Raw genomic sequence first — 26,906 nt, forward strand, 5'->3', positions numbered from 1 at the left:
CTTCAGCCCCGCATTTCTCGCTTCAGCCCCATGGGGGGTGCCGGGCTCAGAACTTTAGCCCCAGTTGGGGGGGGGGTGTCACTGGGGCTCAGGGGACCCTGCAGCTCCACTCCTGGTTTCAGTCCCATGGGGGTGCCAGGGCTTGGGGTGCCGGGCTTCAGCCATGGGGCCCTGTGGCCACCTGAAAGCAGCTCACGGCCAACCCCTGGTTGAGAACCACTGGTCTAGATAATACTTAGTCCTACCATGAGTGCAGGGGACTGGACTAGATGACCTGTTGAGGTCCCTTCCAGTCCTACGATTCTATGATTGTAGCAGGTGGATTAGGGAGAATGTTAGAGGCATGGTGCTCTGGCTATCCTTAGCTGGATTACAGTTCTTTGGGGACTACTGCAAGCTGACAAAGGTTGGCACAATCGTCAGGATGCTCTAATTTTGGTTAGAGCTGCAGCCAGCACAGAGCCACCCAGAGAATCAAGGAGCTGCAACAAAATACCCAATAGCCTCCTCCCACCCTGCTGTGCTAGGTTTCTCCTTGGCAGATCCATAATTTTTGTAACTGCCACTTTGCAAATTCAGCATCGACTCAGAGTAAAGCTAGGTACTGTGCACATCATCACCAATAGAACAGGTTCTGCAGGGCTAATTTGGTCCTCAGTGACACCTGTGTGACTCCATTGTCTGCAACAGGCCTGCACAGGTATAATGATTGGAATTTAGTAAACAATTCTACTGATGGACAAGATCAAATAGATACAGCAACCTGTTAGATGTGTTGGCTCTTCAAGTCTATCAGTAGCAAAGAGCAGTAAAAACATGTTTTAATCACTACTGTCAGCAGATAGCACTGAATGCACACAGATAGGATATGTCTGGAGAAAGTAGGGGCTGTTTTCCCATAATTACTTGTCATTTTACAAGAACCTCTGGGTTACTGAAAAAAAGAAAGTGAACCTTATAATTTTTGGGTTTTTTGAATACACATATCCCTATGACCTTTGTATTTAACCAAACAAATCTTGGACTATCAAACTAGGAAGAGTGCTGGTTGGTATGAGAGATTTCTGATTCTCTAATTAAATGCTCAGAGTTAATCTAGTATTGTTCAAAACAATGTGGTGTTAACATTGAAGTTTAATGCTGCCATTTAAAATGTCACTTCATTGCTGATAATTTCAGTAGAAACATCGAGCTACTCTGATTCTGTGGACTAAGTTTGGGATTGTGGTCAGCACTTATATAAAGTACCATCATTTTCTCCCTCTAGAATCTGACCCCCAATTATTTTTCATTGCTTTAACTGGAGTCCCTCAGGCTTCTTGTCTTTTCAGATCATGAGCGCTCATCAGAAAGCTGATGACACAGTCAAAGTGATGTCTATCAACTAGTACAAAGAGTACTCCAGTACTTTTATTTTAAATTAAGGACTGTGATGTTACCACAGTGGGGATACAGTAGTGATATATCATCAACAGGATAAGAAAAAGATGATCCTAGGAAAAATAAATCAAATACTAGACTCTCAAACTTGGTTACTGAGGGTTTATATCCTCCCCACCTTCTCACCAAACACAATAATAAAGGACAAAACAGGACACACACGGAGAATTGAAACATTACTCACCACTTCCTGAGATGCATATTTAGGATCTTCAGGATCAACTGACCAATAGCAGAAATCAAAGCCAAAAGCCACAATCTTCTCTCTTGTGTCCCATGAGCCCTCAAGCCTATTGTCTACCTGAATAGTGGGGGAAGATAGAAAGAGCACTTGAATTTGAGGATTACCAAAGAGCATCATTTTAAATGTTTGTCCAGGATATACATTTCCCCTTCTCACAACACAAATATTCATGGCTCCAAGTTCATACTGTTTTAATTTTTTGCACAAAAGTCAAAGAAAAAATATGGATGGATCCATCACAAAGCTGCTAAGGTAAAACTTTCACTGAGCAGTTCGTTCACCACTTCTCTCCTACTTAAAAAAAAGTACAATGCACTTAAGAGTTTTCCATCCAACGATCTCCAAGCATTTTACAAGCATTACTGAGTTAATCCTCAACATCCATTTTAGGTGGGAAAGCATTATCCCCATTTTACAAATGGAGAAACTGAATCCCAGAGGTTAAATGACTATTTATGGTAGAGCCAGAAATACGAACCACACCTCACAACTCCTAGTATTACGCTTTAACCACAAGTCTATCTACTCTCCTTCTGTACCTTGTTGTATTAACAGTTTATCAGTTCTCCTCCCTCAGTGTGTTATGGATTACAAAGTGCCCATAGCAAATCCTGAGTTTTGATTAACCAGTAATCATGACCAAACTCTCCAGATATAGCATAGGTTGGAGCTACTTCTTTTCGTTACTCAAGTATTTCACTTAGGATATATGTCTTCACTAAAAATGTAGCTCGGGTGACTGGCATTCAGGTCTGAGCACCTAAGTTAGCCTAGCCCACGTGTGAGTAGCCACACTGCAGAGCCATACCTGAATTACTACAACCTCACTAGTGCTACACTCATCTGTATGTGTCATTAGGATTTGTAGGGGCATATCCCAGGGCTCTTTTGGGCTGCAGTAAGCTGAGCTTCTCTACAATTCTTTCATATTAAGTTGTAGAAGAACCTGTCTATCCCTTCTAGGCACACATGGGGAATTTTGGGAAGGCAGTGGAGAACTATCAACTCCTGAGTGGTTTAGCTTAGAGTCCTCACTATAAAGTTTTAATCCATACCCACAGACATGCCAATTAATCCAGGTTGAAAGCACCACTAAATACAGGTGAGAAGTTTGTGTGTAGACAGGAAGGGAGTTGGGGAAGGCTAACTCTGCAGTGAAGACATACCCAATATTGGTCTTTACAGCTCTAGTTTAAACAGCCATCAAGTAATCAGAACAAAAATTTCCCAGTGCTACTGTATAATGTACATAATTTCTAAAAATATATACATACATATTTTAACTTTGTTCATGGTTTCAGCTTTCATCACTGATTCTAAGTCTGATGCCATACATTAAATTAATCTGTGCAAAGAATGGGATAACACCCTACTGGAATTTTTGAATCGGTTTTTAAACACACTTCCCTCCCCCCCGGGGAGAGTTTGGAGGCGGGGTCAGTCTCTTGATATTAGAAAAAGCTGTTTAAAGGATTTAGTAAAGTTTCATTAAAGAGTCAATGACACTACTCCTGTGAATAAGGACTGCAGAATCAGGTCTAATATTTATGACTGTAAATGTTTAAGGGCAAGAGCTTGTATTTTTATTTGAGCTGCAAAGTGCCATGTATGCCTATGGCTTTGTAAAAATAATCATTTTCATAAAAGGTGACTCAAGACGTTAAGGAAATTAAACAGATCTTGCTACACAAGTCGTCATTTGATTCCAAACAAGATGCTGTATCTGTTTGCACCCAGCAAGTGGGCAAGGCACTTTCCAAAAACCCAAACAACACTTCCCCTTCCCAAATCAAAGGAGAAAACCTTGAATCACACACGAGCCAGAAATAGCTGGATCCATATCCAGCACTGACATTAGCAGCAACAGAATTAGCAATCTTGACATCTGGCAACAGCATAAGTAGAAAAGAAAATAGTTAAATTCACTATTAATTAGAACACTAAATATCACATTAACAAACCACTTAGCCACTATTGCTGAAAAATGGTGATGATAACACTTAGCTACCTTTAAGATCTATGAATGAAAAGCACTGTAAATGCTAAGTATTATCATAATTTATGGAGATTACTGGGGAAATTGTTAAACAAGCCCATCTAAAAGAGCCTCTTTGCTAACAGCAGTTTTGCTGCTCTGAGTGGGGGGTGGGAGGACGGACCTGTACATTTATCCTTAAACGAAAAAGGACCTCATGTGTGGAGAAACTCACATGATTCTAAATTAGTCATGTTGAATTAACTCCAACTGATGTTTCCTTTGGCTAGTGTTAAAATGTAAGCTAGTCTATTGATCAGTTAATTCAAAAGGATTCTTCAATAAATGAGGTTTATTCAGAAGCCTTATAAGTGATGTAACCCAAAAGAGAACTCTCCATTGTTTTCTGCAGTAGCTGATTGTGGCTAACTAGGAGCCCTGACTGCCTATTGCAACAAGATAAAATGAATACGGTACTTTATCTCTGCGAATTCAATTTTATAATCAAAGTGACAGGCTACAAAAGAAATCTCTATTAATGTAAAGGTTTCAGATACACAGTTTGTGCACTGATATAACTATTTTCATTAGGGGTACATTGGGTTTTTTGTTTTTTTTCAAAACTAAATTATTATACTGGTACAACCCTAGTGTGGAAATGGTTATGCTGCTGTATATGTCTTATATACCTATAGCTTATTCTCTTCCTGTACAGGAATAGCTTGCTGGCATAAAGCACTTTTATACTGATAACTGTTTCCATATTGGGGGTTGTACCACTTTAACATACTGGTATATTTACAAGCAGTGAAACTTTGGAATGTAGACAAGGCAACGCCTCTCCCTTCATAAAACTTAACAGTCTTGAAATACCAAACAAAATATAAACAGGTCAGCTCTTATGGCTCCAGAACTCCCTGCCAGACTTCTGCTAAGCAAGACCCTCTATCCCTCTGTTCCTAAGCAAAGTACTTATTTCATGGCTCTCTCTCGAAAGGTCAGTCTAACTAGGTTCAGTTGCTCATCAAAAGCCTACAGATGGCTTCTTCCTAGTTACTATCATTTCAGGGAGGGACTCCCAGATGGGCCTGATAAATCCAAGCAGTGAATCTAGACTAGGTTAATCCCCACAATACTATCCTGATGTCAGAGACTCCCCCAAGAAGGCAAAAGGGGCAGAAGGCATGATGGCTGGGGAGAAAAGGGACCACTGAAACAACCCACCACACAAGTGAAGAACGTGGTGAGGAAACTCCCATTTTTCTTGCATGTTTGAGAAAGGGCTGAGCACCTGCATGCTGCACATCCATCCTCTTTCGGTTGTTTCAAATTGGGCACACAAACTCTCTAGTCACTTCTAGAAATCCTGGCCTAGTAGCTTAATCTGACTGCTGTGATATTTACTGTCTGATCTGTAGCATATTTTCTGCCTTCAGAAGATATTCTTCTCATATCACCAGATAATTCTGTACCAGAGAAGTTGTTTACATGGATTACTATGAGTGCACATGCTAAGCTTTAAGGCCATTTCTGCCTTTTCTCTGACACACAGAAATACACACAACATATATACAGAAAACCTCTCTAAAATGACCTAATATTAAATATACTGATTGTTAACTATGCTGTAGCCTAGCTGAGCATTATAACCTGCTAAACTTTTCATCCATTTTACGATCTATCTATGCTCTAGGCTTATTCCAGAGAAATCCTTTCGCTAAGACTCTAAACTTGTGACACACACTTCAGGTCCTTCTTGAAGATGGAACTGTAAGGAGACTTTGGAATATCTTTGATGCATATAACCATTAGAAAAACAATTAAAATGCAAAAAAACTACCAAGAACCACCTGGTTTCTGCAAACTCCTCAACATTTCTGTCATCTTATTGTGACCTCAGATTTGCTCTGTCCATACATTTACTTTAATTACCTTATGAAATTACCAGTATAATTTCTCACTTATGGGCATGACGAAGGGAACCAAATCTTTATAAGGTACCAGAAGCTCTATTGTTGAAACAAATGTTAGACTACTGACATTGGCTCAATTTGCTTCAGTTCTAGGTCCCTGTATCCCTAGGTAAATAGACCAGGGAATCTTAATCTGACCTTATTTATTTTAGAGGGTAGAGGAGCAATGGTTATTCAAATATTTAAATTAGAATTACAGTCCTACTGTCTTCTCCTATGTCAGTTTTAGGTGCAAAGCTTTAAAGTGCTGAAAAAGGAAATACTTTCATAGGTCCCTAGGCCCTAATCATGCAAACTGCTCCATATGAGGAGAGCCCTGTACCTGCACAGACCCAAACTGACTCAAGGTTGGCCCATACGGAACAATTTACAGGATTGGGGCCATAATATTATACATGAAAAAGAAAGGAATTATACAGCAGGTGAGCAGTACCTTCCCCCTTCACACCTGCGAGAGAGAAGAAAAAAGCATCTCTGGCATTGCTGAGCACTATCAACTGCTATCCTAACAGGACAGAGCCCAGATTACCAGTCAGAACAAGAGGGAAAAGGCACAAGTCTATTCATCTTATCTGTGCCAAGCTTCCTCCTAAGAAATTTAAAATACTAATTCTCTTGAACAAGTCATCTAAAATAATTAGGCTGACATGCAGATATAAACAAAAAAGCAATCAAGAAATAAAGAAAACATGAGTCCTTTAGAATTCCCACAGTTATCTAGACTATTCTACATTTCATTCATTTGCCTTTTGAAGCGGAAAGAGCATGGAAACACAGACTTTGGTCCCATTTTACTAATTTACTGAGTAGCATAGCAGCATTAAAGAACCTCAGTGTCTTAAACACAGCTCTGGTTCTCATGTCCCATGCAGGTAGCCTCTAAGAATCCCAAAGGGAAAGGAAGGAGGGTGCAGTAAGTCAATTCTCAGTGTTCCCAGTCACCCATCAAAGCCTTAACTGTGGCTGAATACATTTTGCTCAATTTCACACATTAGTTGCAATTGCATCTGACTGCAAATGGTGGGAGAAAGGAGAAAAGGAAAGAGAAAAACTTATCCAGATGTTTGGGATTTTGTGATTATCTTACTGTTACTAACAATTTACTGACAGCCTTGAACGATGGCATGCAGCCACAGTACTGAGGCTTTGATAGATACAGAAAACAGAAAGTAAGAGAAGCACAGCTAGATGTTCTTTGTTTATCTTACAAAAAACACAGATGTTCATGGCAATTCTAAAACAACGCAGTATCTGTGCCAATTAAAGTTTCTTTCTTAATATTTCCTTCCTGTTTTATTTTTAAGCTTGCTTTCTGGATGATCCAATGGCCAAATAAAAATACAGCTATACATTCCCACAAAATTTCATCATTATTCTAGAACAGGGGTGGGCAAACTATGGTCCGCGGGCCGGATCGGCCATTTTAAGCCTGCCTGTGAGCTCCAGCCGGGACACCAGTGGGGGGCCGTACCACGCAGCTTGGCCCCGCTCCGGCACTCCAGCCGGGGCACCAGATCAGGGGCTGCACCATGCGGCATGGCCCCGCTCTGGCGCTCCAGCCGCGGCGCCGGCTCGGGGGCCGCACCACGTGGCTCCCAGAAGCCATGGCATGGCCCCATTCCAGGAGTCGGGGCCACTCCATGTGTAGGGGCCAGGGAAGGGACATGCCACTGATACTGGGAGCTGCTTGAGGTAAGTGCTGCTCGGAGCCTGCACCCCTGAGTCTCTCCCCACGGCCCCAGCCCTGATCCCCCTCCCGCTCTTCAAACCCCTTGATCCCAGCCCGTAGCACCCTCCTGCATCCCAAACCTCTCATCCCCAGCCCCACCCCAGAGCCCACACCCTCAGCCAGAACCAACACCGCTTCCCGCACCCCTGCCCCAGCCCTGATCCCGCTCTGAACCCCTCAGTCCCAGCCCAGAGCACCCTCCTACACCCTAAACTTCTCATCCCCAGCTCCACCCTAGAGCCTGCATCCCCAATCAGAACCCTCACCCGCTCCCACACCCTAACCCCAATTTTGTGAGCATTCATGGCCCGCCATACAATTTCTATTCCCCAATGTGGCCCTCAGGCCAAAAAGTTTGCTCACCCCTGTTCTAGAACCATCAGAGTTTGAGAAGCAGAAGAAACAAATCAAACTTACCTTTATGTTTCTGACTTTTGCCACTTTTTCATCAACTTCTACAATTATTCTTCCCCCTTCTGCATTCTCTCTGGAAACAGATTAAAACATTCATTTAAAATATGAAAAAGACTAAATTGTAGTAGAGCTAGGGTTACCATACGTCCGGATTTTCCCGGACATGTCCGGCTTTTTGGGCTCCAAATCCCCGTCCGGGAGGAAATCCCAAAAAGCTGGACATGTCCGGGAAAATCGGGACCGGCAGGGCTGGGCCGGGGGCCGGCGATGCTGGGCCGGGGGCTGGGCCGGGAGCTGGGCCAGGGGCCGGCGGGGCCGAGCGCCGGCGGTGCCGGGGGCGCCGAGCGCCGGCGGGGCCACGCGCCATGGGCCGGCGGGGCCTGGGGCCGGGCGCCGGTGGGGCTGGCAGGCGCCGAGCGCCGGCGGTGCCGAGCGGGCCGGGGGTGCTCGGCCGGGGGCCCGGGGGCCGGGGGGTGCCGAGCAGGCCGGGGGTGCTCGGCCGGGGGTCCGGGGGCCGAGCCGGGGGTGCTCGGCCGAGGGCCCGGGGGCCGGGCCGGGGACCGGCAGTGCTGGGCAGGCCGGGGGTGCTCGGCCGGGGGCCGGGGGTGCTCGGGCCCGGGGCCGGCACCCCAGGGCCCGAGCCGACCCAAGCTGGAGAGGCCGGGGGGGCTAGACTGGGCCGCGCCTCCTCCCCCCACACCTCCCTTACCTGTTTCAGGCTTCCCGCGAATCAAATGTTCGCGGGAAGCAGGGGAGGGGGCGGAGTTGGGGCGGGGACTTTGGGGAAGGGGCGGGGGCGGGGCCGGGGCCCCGTGGAGTGTCCTCCTTTTGGAGGCTCAAAATATGGTAACCCTGGTAGAGCAAGCCCATAAATCTAATATTAAATACAAAATCTTAAGAGCAACTTGTATGATTGATTCTAACACTGACAGACAATCCAGTTTATAAAAACTCCCTCATGGCAGCAAGAAATGTTTGTAGCTCTGTAGTCTAGTGTCTTTACAGTCAGAAAAAGTAGCAAAGAGCACCAGACTCATGAAAAAGTTTCAGCATAAATCTTAAAAACCACAACTAAGGAAATAAGTATTTTACACTGTTTGGAATTTAGTTCATTTCCTTTTTTTTTTTTTTAAAGTGACAATCCACAGCTCACATAACTGGATGGTTACTAGAAAAAGGGAACCTTACTTTAGAAGCAAAAAAGTTGATAAATTTAATATTTTTTGTTTTTAAATTATAAGCAGGCACTTCATATAACTGCTGAAAGATCCACTGAAAAATGCAGTCAAGTATCAATACATTGAAAGTTTTATGGCCAGAGTATCTGTAGATCAGGTGTTCTTATAAAAGTTGATTCAACTGTATTTTGAGAGAGTTATTGCACGGTTTTATTTTTACCGTACAATCCCAAGTTGACAGCTGTGTCCAAAAGGTCATTTACATTACATTTCAGGACTTCTTTGTTTCACGGGTTAGGATGCTTCATCAGGGAGAAACATTTTAAATTGCTAGGGGTCAAACACAGCTGTTTGATACTCAAGGAAAACTCCCATTCACTTCAATGGGAGTTGTGTTCAAGGACAGCCAACTTCTGCCATCCTTAAGTTACTACTACTGTAGAATTAAAAAGGTTGTGGGGTTAGAGCGAAATCACTATTTCTGTGCACCTAGTAGGATTACTAGTTGAAGCTAAGGAGGTTTTTTCAGACCCCATGTTTCAGGCACTTCTAAAAAAGTCAGCCTGTGCCTGCTTTCTCATGTTTGTTCACATAAGAACGGCCATACTGGGTCAGACCAAAGATCCATCCAGCCCACTACGCTGTCTACCGACAGTGGCCAATGCCAGGTGCCCCGAGGGAGTGAACCTAACAGGTAATGATCAAGTGATCTCTCTCCTGCCATCCATCTCCACCATCTGACAAACAGAGGCTAGGGACACCATTCCTTACCCATCCTGACTTAACCTCCATGAATTTATCTAGTTCTCTTTTAAACCCTGTTATAGTCCTAGCCTTCACAACCTCCTCAGGCAAGGAGTTCCACAGGTTGACTGTGCTGTGTGAAGAAGAACTTCCTTTTATTTGTTTTAAACCTGCTGCCCATTAATTTCATTTGGTGGCCTCTAGTTCCTATATTATGGGAACAAGTAAATAACTTTTCCTTATTCACTTTCTCCACACCACTTATGATTTTATATACCTCTATCATATCCCCCTTTAGTCTCCTCTTTTCCAAGCTGAAAAATCCTAGCCTCTTTAATCTCTCCTCATATGGGTCGTTCCAAACCCCTAATCATTTTAGTTGCCCTTTTCTGAACTTTTTCTAATGCCTGTATATCTTCTTTGAGATGAGGAGACCACATCTGTACGCAGTATTCAGGATGTGGGTGTACCACAGATTTATATAAGGGCAATAAGATATTCTCCGTCTTATTCTCTATCCCTTTTTTAATGATTCCTAACATCCTGTTTGCTTTTTTGACTGCCTCTACACACCGCATGGACGTCTTCAGAGAACTATCCACGATGACTCCAAGATCTCTTTCCTGATTAGCTGTAGCTAAATTAGCCCCCATCATATTGTATGTATAGTTGGGGTTATTTTTTCCAATGTGCATTACTTTACATTTAACCACATTAAATTTCATTTGCCATTTTGTTGCCTAATCACTCTGTTTTGTGAAATCTTTTTGAAGTTCTTCACAGTCTGCTTTGGTCTTAACTATCTTGAGCAGTTTAGTATCATCTGCAAACTTTGCCACCTCACTGTTTACCCCTTTCAGAGGTAGGGTATCGGGGAGGTGAGGGGGATTCTGTTTTGTTTGCAACACTCCAGATATTAGAATGTGAAAAACAAAACTGCAATTATTCTACATTAAAACTGAATTTCTGCAACTACATCCTCCAACAAGCTGTTATTAAAGTGCCAACAGGCTGGCCCCGGCCTCTCCGCGCAGAGAGAAGCCGTCACGGTCGCTAGGTGGTGATCCGAGAACGGGGCCGGCCGGATGCTGGAGGAGTGGGCCCATGAAAGCGTGAGAAGTAAATGCGGTTCAACCGGGAGTGGCGTGACCGATGGGCCTCCACCCAGACAAAGGTGAACGTTGAGACGTCGTCCGGGTGGTGGTCACGCCAGACGTCCACCAGGGAGTGATGGTCGACAATCTCCTGGAGGACGTCCGCGGTGGCTGGGTGCTGCTCGGTCCCCGAGAGGTCCTGCTCTTCGCGGATGGTGTTAAAGTCCCCACCCAGGACCAGGCACTCACAAGGATCCAAAGAGCCGAGCAAGGCGGACGCCTGCTGATAAAAGCACAGCCACTCCAGGCCCGATGTCGGAATGTAAACGTTGATGAGGTTGACCACTAGCCCCTCCATACGGACCTGGAGGTGCAGCAGGCGACCCAGCACAGCCTTGGCGACCCCCAGCACCTCGGGCCGTATGTGCCTGTTTGAGACCCTGGCTCAGTGGAGGGTGGCAGAGGGAAAATAGCAGCCCCTAGGGGGTCGGGACAGAGGAACAAGAAGGCCGCTCCCTGGGGGTCATCCTCCAGGAAGGGGAAGGAGACAGCCCCAGGGGAGGCAATAGCAGCACAAGAGGTGGATGGGAGGGGGCTGGGGTCGGCATCAGGGGCAGGGCAGGGGTCTGGAGCAGGGTTGGGGAGAGGGGCAGAGTTGGAACCGAGGGCCCTGCCAGCCGAGCTACCGGGGAGTGGCACCTCTCGGTCAGGCTCAGGGGTCCATGGAGTGGGAAAGGGGCCCTCGACGATACCAGGCTCACGCTCCAAGGTGAGTGTTGTGGCCACGGCATTGATAGGTGGGGAAGCAGCAGTGGGGCCCCCACCTAGGAAGGAGGTCAGCTGCTCTGCATCAACGAGGGATGCCCCTGATGACTCAGGTCCCAGCCGCGTGGCACTGGCCGTTGCCTCAATAGGCTCGGCGGCCTTTAGCAGGGTGCCATCTGCGGCCGGGCCGGTGGAAGAGTCCAGCGGTTCCTCGGTGGCGGGAGCAGAAGCAGCGGTTAGGCGGAGAGAGCATGGGGAAGGGGGGGCCAGGGTAAGGTCGCCCAGATTGAGGCCCGCTGGCAGAGGGTCGTCCTCCCCCTGGGTGCCTGGGGTCAGACCCAGGGCCTCAATCTCCTCAAAGATGGAGGGGAAATCACCACCCACCACCCCGGGGACCTCCTCACCAGTGCCCAAAGCGACTCTCGCCTCGGAGCATGCAGGGAGTTCAGGTGGCAAGAGGGCGGGAGGGGCTCCATCAGGGGTCACCCCAGGGAGGGACTCTGGAGGAGGGGCAGTGCTACCCTCCATTGCCACCATGTCATCCCCAGCCACCTCCGGCGGCTGGGATTCACCTGGGGGCAAGGCAGAAAGCTCGATGTCGGTGACCCACTTCCTGGTCTCTCTGGGGGCCTCCACATCAGATGGGAGGAGCGAAGCTTGAGCCTTCCGCTTGCCCCACTTCCCCTGTACTTGGACCCAGCCCTCCATGGCATCATCTCTGGGCTGGTGGACAGGGGTCGGGCAAGGGCGGTGGCACTGGAGCTCGGGGAGCTAGTGGTGCAACAGCATGGGGGAGGGAAGATTCGCCCTGGGGCGGGCCCTTTCCCACACCCGGCGGTAATCCCGCCGCACCCTCCTCCATAGGCCCCGCCAGACTACATGCAGCGGAGTGGGGCTCTCCCACTCGTTTGGGCACACTGGGGGAGATGCCCCCAGCACCTGAGTGGGAGCAGTGGTGGGCTGGGGAGGAGGAGGGGTGGCTCCGGGTGCCGGGCAGCCAGCGATGACAGGGCCAGCATCCTGTCAGGGCTTGGGGTCCCACACCTCGTCACAGGGAGGAAGACAGAAAAGCTACACAAACTATGCTTAGACCAGGAGTTCCTCAGTTTCTCTACATGTGTTTGTATTGTGCCTAGGACAATGGGACCCTGATCCTGACTGGGCACTGCTGCAATATAAATATGTAATCAAAATAATAATTACCAGTAATAAGTGAAATTCATTGTTCCCATTCCACAAGGGTTGTATATAGCCCTAAGAACAGACAAATTGTCTAGTAAGCTGAAATCCGTGACATACTCTCTGGTACCAAAGCAACGCTGTTTAGATAAAGCAGAAGTGATTTTATTCTCTTTCCAAATAAAGACTCTTCAAACTACAGTAAAGTATAACAAAAAAAACAGGACAAAGGAGAAAATTTAAAACTAAAGCAGATTGCATTTACATAAAATAGTGCCTTTCATTGGTGGGTAGTTATCCCCATTCCACAGATGAAGAAACTGAAGTACAAATGGGTTAAGCAACTTTGTCCAAAGTCACATGGCAAGTCATTTGCAATCAGGAATAGAACCCAAGTTCCTTTAACTCTAAATCCTATTCTCTACCCACCACACAGTCTAATCCTGTAAACATTTGCTAGATGATATGCTTCTATTTACGCATAAGCTGATGAACATTGTTAAAGGAAGCATGCCTTAGTAGCTGAAGTATGGGAGGAACAAGCAAGAGATCTATGTCACAACCTTGGACAAATCATTTCACTTCTCTATGCCTCAGTTTTTTCTCTTATCTATAAACTGAGACCTAACACACAAGGATATTGCAACTCAATGTTTGTAAAGACTTTTCTGATCATTGGAGGAAAGGTAATACATGGAAGTACAAAAATACTACTAATATGAAAGTTTCTAAATGATTTTTTAAAACATTCTTTATATTTGCATTTTAAGGGCCATAGTTTAACTATTCTTGCGCAGTCATTCAGGGAAGTGATATCATTTCTGGCCCCACCCAAGAGCCCGCATCCCTAGCCGGAGCCCTCACCCCCTCCCACACCCCTACTCCAAATTTCATGAACATTCATGGCCCGCCATACAATTTCCATACCCTGATGTGGCCCTCAGGCCAAAGAGTTTGCCCATCCCAGGGTCAGACCAAACACCTGAATTTATTGATTCTGATAAGATCATATGGCAAACATTTGCTTAACAAATCAGTAGGTAGAGTTCTGATAAGAAGATACAGGAGGCAAACCAAGACACACATGATCAAATTCTGCAGTAGTGTAAATGATGGTGTAAATTAGCTAGAAAATGGCACAGTACTGTAATTTGCACTAGTCTGACATCCAGCACATGTGGAAAAGGGTTTATTTTACACACTGAGGACACAGAAAAGGGTGGGAGCAAGGCTAGAATAAGACACAGAGACTACAGGCTCATGCCTAAGCCCCCAGCTCCTACAGTTATGTAATTACATCAGACTCTCGGTTTTCATTTAAAAAAAAAAAAAGTGTCTAGCCTCATTGTAGTGGAAAAAAGCTTGAAAATGTTAACTCAGCATAATCAATACAGTGATGTCTCCCTGTGCCTGTAGACAGCATGAAATCATAACTTTCAGAGGGTTGAGCTACCCCTTCCATCCTCATGGGGTGTGAACTCCAAAATCCACTGGTTTGGGAGTCCCACCAAAACCACCTCAGCAGAAGACTCTGCCGCAGGAGAGATGTGCAGCAGGCCCTACTCATCCAACTACCCGAGCAGCTGGGATAAATACAAAGGACTTGTCTAAACAAATGCTTAGTTTGCAGCAAGCTGGGTCATAAATCTACCCCATACCAGCTTGCTGAGCACAAAGCATCCACGTGGACCCTGCTGCCGCACACTGAAAGTTCCATAGTGCACTTCGCTTTAAAATGGGAGTAGCTTAAAGAGCATGAGGGCAAATTTAGTGCACAGCAGCAGTGTCCACCCAGACACACTGTGAAAAATTTCACACCCTGTGCGAAGTAAGCAAGCTGATCTAGGGACCGCTGTAGACACCGCTAGGTTGACAGAGAAATTCTTCTGTTGATCTAGCAACCGCCTCCTTGATTTACTAATCCCTTCTGTCACTGTAGTCAGTGTCTACGCTACAGCCTGCAGCTGTGCCACTGTAGTGTTTCTAGTGTAGACATACCCTTAGTGCATGGCTGGCTAGCACAGGGTAGGTTTACACTCCAGCTTGCCACAAATACCTGGGTCATCACCAGACAAATATCTGGTCCCCACTAAGCCCCCACTTCGGACTAAGGTACGCAAATTCAGCTACGTTAATAACGTAGCTGAATTCGAAGTACCTTAGTCCGAACTTACCGCGGGTCCAGACGCGGCAGGAAGGCTCCCCCGTCGATGCCGCGTACTCCTCTCGGCGAGCTGGAGTACCGGCGTCGACGGCGAGCACTTCCGGGATCGATCCGGGATCGATTTATCGCGTCTTAACCAGACGCGATAAATCGATCCCAGAACATCAATTGCCTGCCGACCGGACCCTCCGGTAAGTGAAGACGTACCCTTAGATACCAACTAGAGCAGGGCCGGCTTTAGGCACTGCGGGGCCCGATTCGAATACCCGACGGTGGTCCGGGTCTTCGGCGGCACTTCGGCAGCAGGGGGGTCCTTCACTCGCTCTGGGTCTTCCGCGGACCCCCCGCTGCCGAAATGCCACCAAAGACCCAGAGTGAGTGAAGGATCCCCCGCCACTGAAACCTGAGCTCTGCAATCCAGGCTTCAGCTGCAGCTACAATGCAAAGTAAGCAGGTGAGGGTAGGGCTCACATTACAGTGAAATCCAGGCTCTAAACTATACTCCAAGCTGGGCATGCTAAAAGTTGAGTTAAACCTGCATGAAGACAGGAAAGGGAGGCCCTGCTACTATCACGCCAAGTCTGAGGGTAGGGCTTGAGGGCTGAGAGGTGATTCTGAGGCAGTCATGGGAGGCCTATGTCATGCTATGCCTAGCATGAGTGCAGACTTTTACTTTTCCCAGGGGGCGCTCCACCCCAAGGCTCCTTCCTCACTTCACCCCTCCCCCCAAGGCCCTGCCCTCACTCCATCTCTTCCCATCCCCACCTTGCCCCCTCCCCCGAGGCCCGCCCCACTCTGCTCCATCCCTGAGGCCTCTGCCTGCCTGCTGATCTTCACCTTCCCCCAAGCCTCTCCCCAAGCCGCACCCCTGATCACCTGATCTGGGGCACCACCAAACAGCTGTGGCTGGTGGGAGCTGAGCACCCACTATTTTTTTCCTCGTAGGTGCTCCAGCTCCAGAGCACCCATGGAGTTGGCACCTATGAGGGCCCCAAATTGTCCTAATCTAGCCCTGGCTATAGCAGAAAAGCAGCTCACAGGAAAATAAATAAGGTACAAGAGCTTGCTTTAAACACCCAATCATTGTCTGCTTTTCCTGCTACATATACATTTAAGGGAGTTTTGCCAGTGACTTCAGTGGGACCAGAATTTCACCCTGTGTGTGTTAACTGCACTCATTTTGTATGTGCATTGAACACTAAATCAGTGCAATTTACACTTCTTTACCCTTTACACCCATTTTCTATTCAATTTGCACCCCAATATATTGAACACTACTGCAGAATTCAGCAAGAGACTTCAGCGGGAGATATACCCATTTACACCCAGGTGTGGATTTTGCGTGTAGTAATTCTCTTAGAGGATGTGATTTTAAATGTGGACAGTGAGCTAATTTACCATCCAAACAAGCACTCAAGTTATCCAGCATGCTGTATGTAAACAGGGAGGGCGGGGGGGGAGAGGAGAACAAACTAGAGGAAACTATTACAATCCCCCACCCACACTGTTTTCTTTACAAAAAATATCTTGAGGCAATGAATGCTGCATCTTTTTAGGGCTTGTCTACACTGGCACTTTACAGAACTGCAACTTTCTCACTCAGGGGTGTGGAAAAAAAAAAAACACCCCTGAGCGCTGCAAGTTTCAGCGTTGTGATGTGCCAGTATAGACAGTGCACCAACACTGGTAGCTGCACCCCCAGTGCTGGTAGCTGCACTCCTCATGGAGATGGTTTTTTTCCCAGCGCTATGCCACGACTACACGAGCCACATTAAAGCACGGCCAGTGAAGACGTGCCCTTAATCTCTTTCTAATTCCAAACTGTGGTAGGTTCAGAGAGTTCTGTTTCTTATCAACATACCCTGAAGGGAAAAACCACCAGGAAGTGGAGGATTTTTCCTTCAAAACAGCCTTAAAAATATGGAGATAGGCTCTTTCTACACTATGCTAAGTAACAGAAAAACAAATTTAGGCATAAAGAGTTCCAATTGTAAAAATGATTAAGATTATTTATTTGAAAGGTAATAGTGAGAACAGCTAATGGATTGAAAGTAGTCTATCACAACAATTTGTGTAAAACAGCCTGTTTTCTAAACTCAACTCAAAATTTGAAAACAAGATTTGAGGCATTTTTGAAAATGGTGCTTGGGGTGGCCACTTCGGAGAGGGGTGGCACGTCCAGCTGTTCGGCGGACGGTCCCTCACTCCTGCTCGGACCTCCCGCCGAATTGCCGCCGCAGATCACAATCATGGCTTTTTTGTTGTTGTTGTTGTTTGTTGTTTTTTTTTGTTTGGCTGCTTGGGGCGGCCAAAACCCTGGAGCCGGCCCTGGTTCACACCATTATTCCTGCACACAATCTTTTGCAGGATTGGGGTCTTTGTGAACAACCAATGCAAAACAAGTGTTTTATATGGCTATTGTCAATTAAATAAAATGTATTGTGGCAGCCGTATTGGTCCCAGGACATTAGAGAGACAAGGTGGGTGAGGTAATCTTTTATTGAACCAACTTCTACTGGTAAAAGAGAAACCTTTATGTACACTCAGATATCACAGAACAAGCTCAGAGGAGGAAGTCAGGAATACACACTTTAACACATTTAAAACCACCTTTACCAAACAAGGATACTCCACCAGAAAAGTACATTGTATCATGGAATGGGCCACCCAAATACCCTGAGACAACTTGCTTCGATATGGGAATAAAAAGCCCTCCGACCGCACACCCCTCATTGTCATCTACCATCACACACTGGAACCCATATGGGGTATCATCAAAACAACTACAACCCATACTCAGTGGGGACCACACCTTGAAAAAAATCTTTCTCAAACCCCCTCTTCTAGCCTTCCAACAACCCCCCAGCCTCACCAATCTCATCAACAGACACAAGCTCCTCTCAAACCAGGGCTCACCAACTCAAAGTGGCACCAGAACCTGCCATAACAGATGCAAAACCTGTAAACATATCTTCACTGCAACAACGATTGCTGCCCCCCCCCCCCCCCCCAAAGCATTGGCAGCCCAGGCCCGTTCGTTCCCCTGCGGGACCTGAGCGGGACAGGGAGGCTGGGGCCTGCTGCCTCCACTCCGGGGCCGCAGTGGGATAGCACCAGCTGTGCAGCATCCCAGACGCGACTGGCCAGGGGCTGGGCGCAGCGTGCGTGCTGCTAGGTCCCCGCAGCAGGCCCAGGCTCGGGGGGTTCGGGCCCGGGTGCCAGAGCCGCAGCCGCCAAGCTTGGCCATTGGCCGCTTCCTCCCCCCGCGGCAGTGGGAGCTGCAGCAGCGGCTGCTCCTGAGTCCCGCTGCCCAGGGGGTGAGAACAGCCGCAGCCTGGCCCCACGGGCTGCCCCCCTACTTTCCCTACCGCCCGACTGAGTCCTGCCTGCTCGGGGCCAGGCCGGACTCTCATTCACCCTGGCCCGGCGCTACCCCTGCATCTCCGGGGCCTCCCTCCAGAGCTTGTGGAGGAAGGGTGGGGTTTTTTTGCCCCGCCCCCCCGATATTTGACTTGGGTGATCTGGTCACCCTAGCGGTGGGGCGGATGGAGACACCCTGGAATCCCGCAGCCAGGAGCTCTTCTCGAGCCAGGAGGAAGGTAGCCAGTTGCAGCGGCCCGTACTTGGCGGAGGACAAACAGAAGAGCAGGTTCTTTTTTTTTGGGAAGGAATTTTTTCGGTGCGGGCTCTTTGGGAGAGGAGGGTTAGGCATGCATGCCTTGATGCGGAATAGTGCATTGATATGGTTTATCACATCGCGGTAATCGGCCTTGGTAATCTCTTCGAATGTCTCATCCAGAACGTGTGCAATGCGCTTGCGCAGGTTTATCGGGAGAGCCACCGTGATCCTTGTCCCAGCCAGGCTAACGTGTCCGTGCCACTGTGCTGTGAGGGGCCCATTGCTGCACACAGGCAAGCTGCATATGGGCCAGGGCGGAAGCCGCATTGCAGTAGAAGACCCTCCCTTGCTTCCCAGGTCACCCTCAGCAGCGAGATATCGGCCAGGACAAACTCCTGTGGAAAATCTTGGGACAGTGTTCAGTGTAGGTGCCCCCTGCAACTGTTGGCTCTCCCCAAGGCACAGAAACCCAGAGGACAGTACAGCCCTGAAACAATCAGTCCCCCTTACTCACCATTTTGAGGCTCCCGTGGGTTATGTGTGCTCTGTTTCGGACGGGAAAATTATGCTATTGTGTAGACCCTGTGTGTGCCCTCCTTAAGTGCGAGGGAAATCATTACTCTGTCTGGTATAAACAATGCTGCTTCTGTTAAATGTTGCATTTTGCCTATACAGCTGCAATAACCTTGAGACCTCAGCCGTCCCTCTTATCGCCTGCTCAGAGACTGCAAAGACTCAGGAAGAGACTGCAAAAAAACAAAGAAGACATGCTGCAAGAAGTGATGCGGCAATCTATTAAAGAGAATGAGAAAGCACAGAACTGGAGGGAGAGAGAAAGCAGGATCCGCCAGGAAAATGCAGCGCACCGGTGGCAAAGCACGGAGCACCGGCAGCAAAGCACGGATCGTCTCATAAGCATCCTGGAGCGCCAAGCAGACGCTATCCAGGAACTCGTAGCCATGCAGAAGGAGCAGTACCGCAAATGCCCCGCGCCCGCCCCCGCAGCCCTTGTCCCAAAACTCTTTCCCTTGTGCCCCACTGTTACCTCCAACCCACTTTCCCCAACTTCCGGGTTCTTCACGCCACCAGCTGCCTCCAACACCAGTATCTTCACCACCCAGCCCTGAAAACCATGATCCTTACCCTCTGCACTCAACCCCCAATCACCATGCAGTATAGCTATCCTACAGTGCAGCCCTCACTGCACAGCACACCAGACAGGACATACGTGAATCTGTGATTGTACCGTTCCCCACTCCGCCCCCTTGTTTCTTTTCAATGTATAAATTATTTTTCTTTTCAATAAATGGATTTTTTGGCTTTGAAAACATTCTTTATTATTGCATAAAGTAAAAGACTCCTTATCCCAGGAAATAAACAGGCACTGCAAGTCTGCTTAGCAAACACTGATTCCTAAAGATTGGAACTACTGCACTTCACTCCCGTGCAGGGCACCAGATATCACTGCTGGTTTTCAGCCTCAAATTGCTCCCTCAAGGCATCCCTAATCCTTGCAACCCCACGCTGGGCCCCTGTAATAGCCCTGTTCTCTGGCTGTGCAAATTCAGCCTCCAGGTGTTGAACCTCGGAGGTCCTTGCCTGAGTGAAGCTTTCACCCTTCCCTTCACACATATTATGGAGGGTACAGCACACGGATATAACCGTGGGGTTGTTGGTTTTGGCCAAGTCCAGCTTCCCATACAGAGATCGCCAACGGGCCTTTAAACAGCCAAAGGCACACTCCACAGTCATTCGGCACCGGCTCAGCCTGTAGTTGAACCGATCCTTGCTGCTGTCAAGGCTCCCTGTGTAGGGTTTCATGAGCCACAGCATTAACGAGTAAGCGGGATCTCCAAGGATCACAATGGGCATTTCAACTTCCCCTACTGTGATCTTCCGCTCTGGGAAAAAAGTCCCGGCCTGCATCTTCCTGAACAGCCAAGTGTTCCGAAAGATGCGTGCATCGTGCACCTTTCCGGGCCAGCCTGTGTTAATGTCAATGAAATGCCCACGGTGATCCACAAGCGCCTGGAGAATCATAGAGAAATACCCATTCCGATTAACGTACTCGGATCCTAGATGGGGTGGTGCCAGAATAGGAATGTGCGTCCCATCTATCGCCCCTCCACAGTTAGGGAACCCCATTTGTGCAAAGCCATCCACTATGTCCTGCACGTTACCCAGAGTCACGGTTCTTCTGAGTAGGATGTGATTAATGGCCCTGCAAACTTGCATCAACATGATTCCAACGGTTGACCTTCCCACTCCAAACTGGTTTGCGACTGACCGGTAGCTGTCTGGAGTTGCCAGCTTCCAGATTGCAATAGCCACCTGCTTCTCCGCTGGCAGGGCAGCTCTCAATCTTGTGTCTTTGCGCCGCAGGGTGGGGGCGAACTCCTCACACAGTCCCATGAAAGTCGCTTTTCTCATCCGAAAGTTCTGCAGCCACTGCTCGTCATCCCAGACTTCCATGACGATGTGATCCCACCACTCAGTGCTTGTTTCCCGAGCCCAAAAACGGCGTTCCACGGTGCTGAGTATGTCCGTGAATGCCACAAGCAATTTCGTGTCGTACGCATTAGGCGGCTCACTAGCATCGTCGAACTCCTCACTCTCACTGTCACTTTGGATCTTAAGGAATAGGTCGACAGCCAAATGTGACGTGTTGGCGAGATAAGTCAGCATACGCCTCAGCAGTTCAGGCTCCATTTCCCGCAGACAGATAGCGCTGCACAGAAACCGTTGAAAGATGGCGCCAAAGGTGGACGGAAACAAAGGGATTTCTGGGATGCGAAGCAATGCATCACGGGGCATTGGGACAGGACCCAGAATGCCCCGCACCCACGCCCTCTTCCCACAACCCACGGCGCCAGAATGGGAAGAGGTGCTCTGTGAGATAGCTGCCCATAATACACCACTCCGAATGGTGCAGCAAATGCTGCAAATGTGGCCACGACAGTGCGCTGGGCAGCTATCAGTGTGGACAAACTGCAGCGCTTTCCCTACTCAGCTGTAGGAAGAGAGGTTTAACTCACAGCGCTGTACAGCTGCAAGTGTAGCCAAGGCCTATAACTTACTCACTGTCCCCCATCCCCGTTTCCACCCTCCTCCCACTTTCCCCTCTATAACTGGTGAAGTACTAAAAGGCCACTTCACCTTGAATGGTCCCTTGAAATATGTGCTAATTACTTATGCTAAACAATCTGTTCCACCTTGTATTTAGCTGTGACATTCTGAGTATCCTTCCCAGATCTGAGCTTAGTATAGCTCGAAAGCGTGTGACTTTCACCAACAGAAGTTGGTCCAATAAAAGATATCACCTCACTCACCTTTTCTCAATTAAACAAAACTACATATATGTCTGAAAAAATTACCAACTACCATGGTTATAAATAACACCAAAGATTAATTACATTAATGCAACATTTGAGATTTCTCATGCATAAAAGTCAGGGAATGGTTTCCACTGCCATTATAATTTAGCCTGCTAGAAGTTATCATTACTATAGTCAACAACAGAAATACTGTTTCGATGCAAGGGTCCAAGTTTTGGTGGTTCTTTTGCATGTAGTACTCATTAGTGGCAGTGCCCAAAATAGCAATAACTAGTGCTTACAAAACTATTCCAGAGGCCACCCACAACATCCTTTCTATTTACATATCACAGCGCATAATTAAAAAGAATGAATGGGATGGAACATAGCACTATGTTTAGTGCATTCATTAATGAGGTCATTTATTAAATGGTTTAACAATGCAGAACCCAACAAAAAAGCCATTCTACTACTAAACAAACATTCATTCTATAATGTATTTTTATATATTACTTTTTAAAAAGACATGATAATGAAGACATCATGGATCACACTGATAATGGTAATTTAAACTACATTAAGCTATCTGCTACACTTTAATATGCCGGGGAAATTGCAGCCTCCCTATTGAATTATTCACTAAGGCCAAGTCCTCTTCTCAGCCCACTGCTTGAGTTGCCAGGCTGCACGCGGAGGGCTTGTCTACACTGGCCATTTACAGCACTGCAACTCTCTGGCTCAGGGGTGTGAAAAAACATCCCTAAGATGGATACGTAAAAATGGAAAATTTTTATGACTCATTCATAAGCTAACCCTATAATTCAGGAGTCAGCAAACTTTGGCTCCCGGACCATCAGGATAAGCCGCCGGTGGGCTGAGATGGTTTGTTTACCTCGAGCATCTGCAGGCATGGAGGTAAACCTACCGTATTTTCCGGCGTATAAGACGACTGGGCGTATAAGACAACCCCCAACTTTTCCAGTTAAAATATAGAGTTTGGGATATACTCGCCGTATAAGACTACCCCTCTTCCAACGCACACCAAATAAAAATTAAAAAAACATCAGATTTGATTTCAATATGATAATTTTAATTCAAATGCTTATGACATGCAGGTACTTAGCAGGAAAACTGTCACTTATAAACATAAGGCTGTTTGTCATCAAACATGTAAACGTAAAACAGTGCAAGTGGATTAAACTTTTCCTAATTCACTCTAAAGCTGAAAGGAAGGATAAGACAATAAACCCATGGGAGCTGCCATGCTGTTTGTTTTCTAAGCTGTCAACCAAACTGGAACTGATGATGATAGGAGGAAGATAACAAACAAGAGAGAGAGAGCAAGTGCCGGGCAAGTCCCTGGCGAGTTAGCAACGCCCATCATAACTGCAAGCTATGGTATTTTTACAGGTTTTGCCTCTTCTTAATGCACACTTACCCCTTGGCATACTCTTTAATGCTTTTTCATTTGCTTTCCAGTCCTGAACCATCTTTTCTGTTACTCCATATTGTCTTGCAGCAGCGCAGTTATTATGTTCCATGGCAAAGTTTACAACTTTAAGTTTGAAACTGGCTTCATATTTCTTTCTTCTTGCTGGTGGAGCCATGATGGGGTTTTGACTGTTGGACATTTGTATACTGTACTATATGTACTGGTGCTATACTGTATGAACAGGTACAGATACTGGTGCTGTACTGTATGTGGTACCCAGTATACAACAACCAGCCAATCACGGCAAGCGATGTACCTTACCGGCGATTGGCTGGTTGTTGTATACAAAGCCTGCTTGGATTGGTCAGCTCTCCCTGACTGCCCAGCCCTCCCTGTCTCCAAGACTATCAGAGTGGTAGCGCAAACACGCCTCTTTCACCCGTCTGGCCCGCCCTTGTATCCTATTACCTCCTTCTCTACCTCTCAGATCTCGCACATGCGCGCCTGCGCCGCTTCACTGCACTCCTCAGGAGCGAGATCTGAGAGGCAGAGAAGGAGGTACGGTAATAGGATACAAGGGCGGGCCAGACGGGTGAAAGAGGCGTGTTTTTCTGGGCACAGCGCTGCTCTCTCTCTTTTTTCCATACCCCGGGCATCCCGGACGCCTGCAGCTTGCTCCGCCCTTCACTTACACCTTCCCGGTGAGGCGCCCCCTCACCTCATCATCGGGTGGGGATGCGGCCGCGGCCGTTTTTGAGCTCCCCCCACCATATGTGGCGACCTCAGATTCTCCAGTCCGGCTCGGAAGTTTCAGCACCCGCTCTATAAGACGACACCCGGCGTATAAGACGACCCCCGACTTTTGAGAAGATTTTCCTGGGTTAAAAAGTCGTCTTATACGCCGGAAAATACGGTAAGTAAATAAAGTGTCCCGGCGCGCCAGCTGCTTACCCTGACGGGCCAGGACAGCAACTGGTGGGGAAATGTTTTTAGGGGGGGAGAAGCTGAGGGCCAGGGGAGTAACCCCTGTGACCACCCCCCACATGACCCCACCCTTAGCCCGGGACCCCCACACTCTCCCCATCCCATCCCTTCCCCCCTTATATGGGGAGGGCCAGGGGAGGATGTCTCTGGCCTGGCTGGAGCTGCTCCGGCAGGCTGGGCAGTGCGGCCGCAGCCTGCTCCGGTGGGCCAGACCAGGTGGCGCGGCTGCAGCATGTTCCAGCGGGCTGGGCGGCGCGGCCACAGCCTGCTCTAGGGGGCGGAGCCAAGTGGCACAGCTGCAGTTGCCAGCCCCGGAGCTGCAGCTGCTTCGGAGGCTGGGGGGAGAGCAGCATGGCCAGAAGCAGAGAGACTCTGGCTCCGCCTCTTCCTTTCTGGCTCTGCTGCCTCTCCGTGCTCCCTCTGTTGCAGGGAGGGGCTGTGTCCCACTTCTCCCTGTCTATACCTGTTCATAAGCCGACCACCTTCTCTGGTGCTTCCCTTTTTTACTACAAAAATTCGGCTTATGAACGAGTATATACGGTATATTCACTATTTAATTATTAGTAGTATTGTGGAAGTGCGTAGGAGCCCCAAGGATCCCATTGAGCTAGGTACTTTACAAACATGACAAAAAGATGGTCCCTGGCCCAAAAAAAGCTACTATTTAGGAACTAACATTTAAAAACAAATAGTAGCAGGTTAATATTATACTATATTTAAAATCAATGTTTTGAATACTAAGCAGGATCTTATGATCTCCCAGTACTTTATTTTTTTAACTTCGCATATTTTGTGAATTTTAAGGTGCAAAATTTCTGCACCAACTTCAATCTCCAATGGTGTAGCCCCATGTAGTGTGTGCATTGCAGTAGTCTAATCTGGTTGCAAACTCCTAACCAGACACAGATGGTAAAAAGCTGACTGGATCACTGCTGTAATATGATTGTCAAACAGCAGCTGTGGGTCTAAAATCACCATAAATTGCATACACTATTAACTAATAGCAGATGTACTCATACAATCAAAGGATTCAATACTACCTCTGCCATCTCCTCCAGTTGCTTCTCCCAGCCCACCATCACTACATCACTCTTATCTGAGTTGAGCTTCAGCTACCTCACTCTCATCTTACCCCAATCTCAACTAAACACTGGCTGACGTGCTAAACTGCATCATCCGAATCAGACAAGATATAAATATACAGTTGGTTGTACTCAACATGCTGACAACACTGCACCCCATGCCTCCTTATTAACCCTCCTACCGGCCCCATATACAAGTTTATCAGGAGGGGTGACAGAATGGCATCCTCTGGCACTGCACACTTGAGAGCTCTTTTAGAAAGAGAAGCAATTCCCCACAACTATCTATTGAGATCTCTCCAAGAGAAGACAATGACACAGAAGAGCAGATCCATATACTCCAGCCATGGTTTGCAGGCAAATCACCAGCACCTTATGATTAATAGTACTGAAGATCACAAATAGACCTAATAATACCAGCACAGACACCTGGTCTTCATCCACTGTCAGGAGATCATTGATGTATGCAGTGTCAGTGCCATAGTCAGGTCTATACACAGATGGACAAGGGAGATCAATAGCATCTAGACACTGAGTTTCTCACCACATTCTTTCCCAAAAAAAGGGAAAGATTCAACACAGGTAGATAATTTGCAAGACCGTCAGCATCCAGCAATGATTTAATGAGCAAGGCCACACAATTGATTCCTTCAAAGCAAAATGCAGTCTGCCCTTTAAGGTGTTGACAGTTTCTTCAAGTTAAAGGCTAGTACTTCCATACTAGCCTTCACCAGCCAGGAAGGACATGGATCCAGAGTACTAGACCAACCAGTAACACACTTTGCCAAATGGTTACCCAACTATTTGCTAGACAGCAATAGAATGTTAGGATTAGGATTCCTGGATTCTGTTCCACCAAAGCCCAAGGGTTTCTTCCCTGGGTGGTGGGGCTCAGGTTACAGGCCCCCTGCCTGGGGCTGAAGCCCTGGGGCTTGGGCTTTGGACTCCCTGCCGAAGGTGTGGGGCTTGGGCTTTGGCCCACCCCACCCAGGGCAGAGGGGGCTTGGGTGGGCTCAGGCTTCAGTCCCCCCTCCTGGGGTTGTGTAGTAATTTTTGTTGTCAGAAGGGGGTCACGGTGCAATGAAGTTTAAGAACCCCTGGTCTAGTGATTACAGATGGGGTAACCGAGTACATAAATTTGGCATAGTCAATCTGAAAGCAGTGTGGCTGAGACTTGGATCGGTCATATCAGAGACCTGGGTTTCATTCTCATTTCTGCTACAAATGACTTCAGGCAATTTCTTATCTATTTGCAAAATGGAAGAGGGCAGGGGATGAAACTTACCTTTCTCCGATGGTGTGGAGTCTGAAGCCTTACTCAATAGTACAGGTTTTGAAATACATAGACATATAAACAGTGGAAGGGGTGAATTTAGAATACATGACTTCCTGGCACCCTCCCCTCAGCCAAAGAGTATTTGGACAGTGAATCTCTTACTACTCCTGCCAGCTGGGAACATCTCTTGGCTTGGTGGTACTGTACAACAGGCAGTCTGAGTCTTCTAACGTTTGAGATGTACCACAAAATCTGAGACACTTGAGAAGTCTACATCCAGTCCACGTCCCTCCTGATGTC

At 47.5% G+C, this 26,906-nt stretch overlaps 1 protein-coding gene across 14 annotated transcripts in view; it reads right to left on the minus strand.

Moving 5' to 3' along the window:
* The window catches only part of STARD9 (StAR related lipid transfer domain containing 9), a 177,332-nt gene that overhangs the window by 144,076 nt on the left and 6,350 nt on the right, over positions 1-26,906 (minus strand). For 10 of the 14 annotated variants that reach the window (XR_255033.5, XM_042849426.2, XM_065595316.1 and 7 more), the window contains exons 2-3: positions 7,779-7,848; positions 1,625-1,741 (exon numbers count right to left, since the gene is read on the minus strand). Coding sequence is in view for 6 of the 14 variants with exons in the window: in XM_042849426.2 (XP_042705360.2) it covers positions 1,625-1,741; positions 7,779-7,848 (187 nt within the window). In the remaining 8 variants the exon portion in view is untranslated. Of the gene's footprint in view, positions 1-1,624; positions 1,742-7,778; positions 7,849-12,759; positions 12,811-26,906 lie in introns of all 14 variants that reach the window. The other 4 variants (XM_065595323.1, XM_065595324.1, XM_065595322.1 and 1 more) reach the window with 1 other exon arrangement.

This window comes from Chrysemys picta, chromosome 4, assembly GCF_011386835.1.
Source record: "Chrysemys picta bellii isolate R12L10 chromosome 4, ASM1138683v2, whole genome shotgun sequence".
In the NCBI taxonomy this organism is placed as follows: domain Eukaryota; kingdom Metazoa; phylum Chordata; order Testudines; family Emydidae; genus Chrysemys; species Chrysemys picta.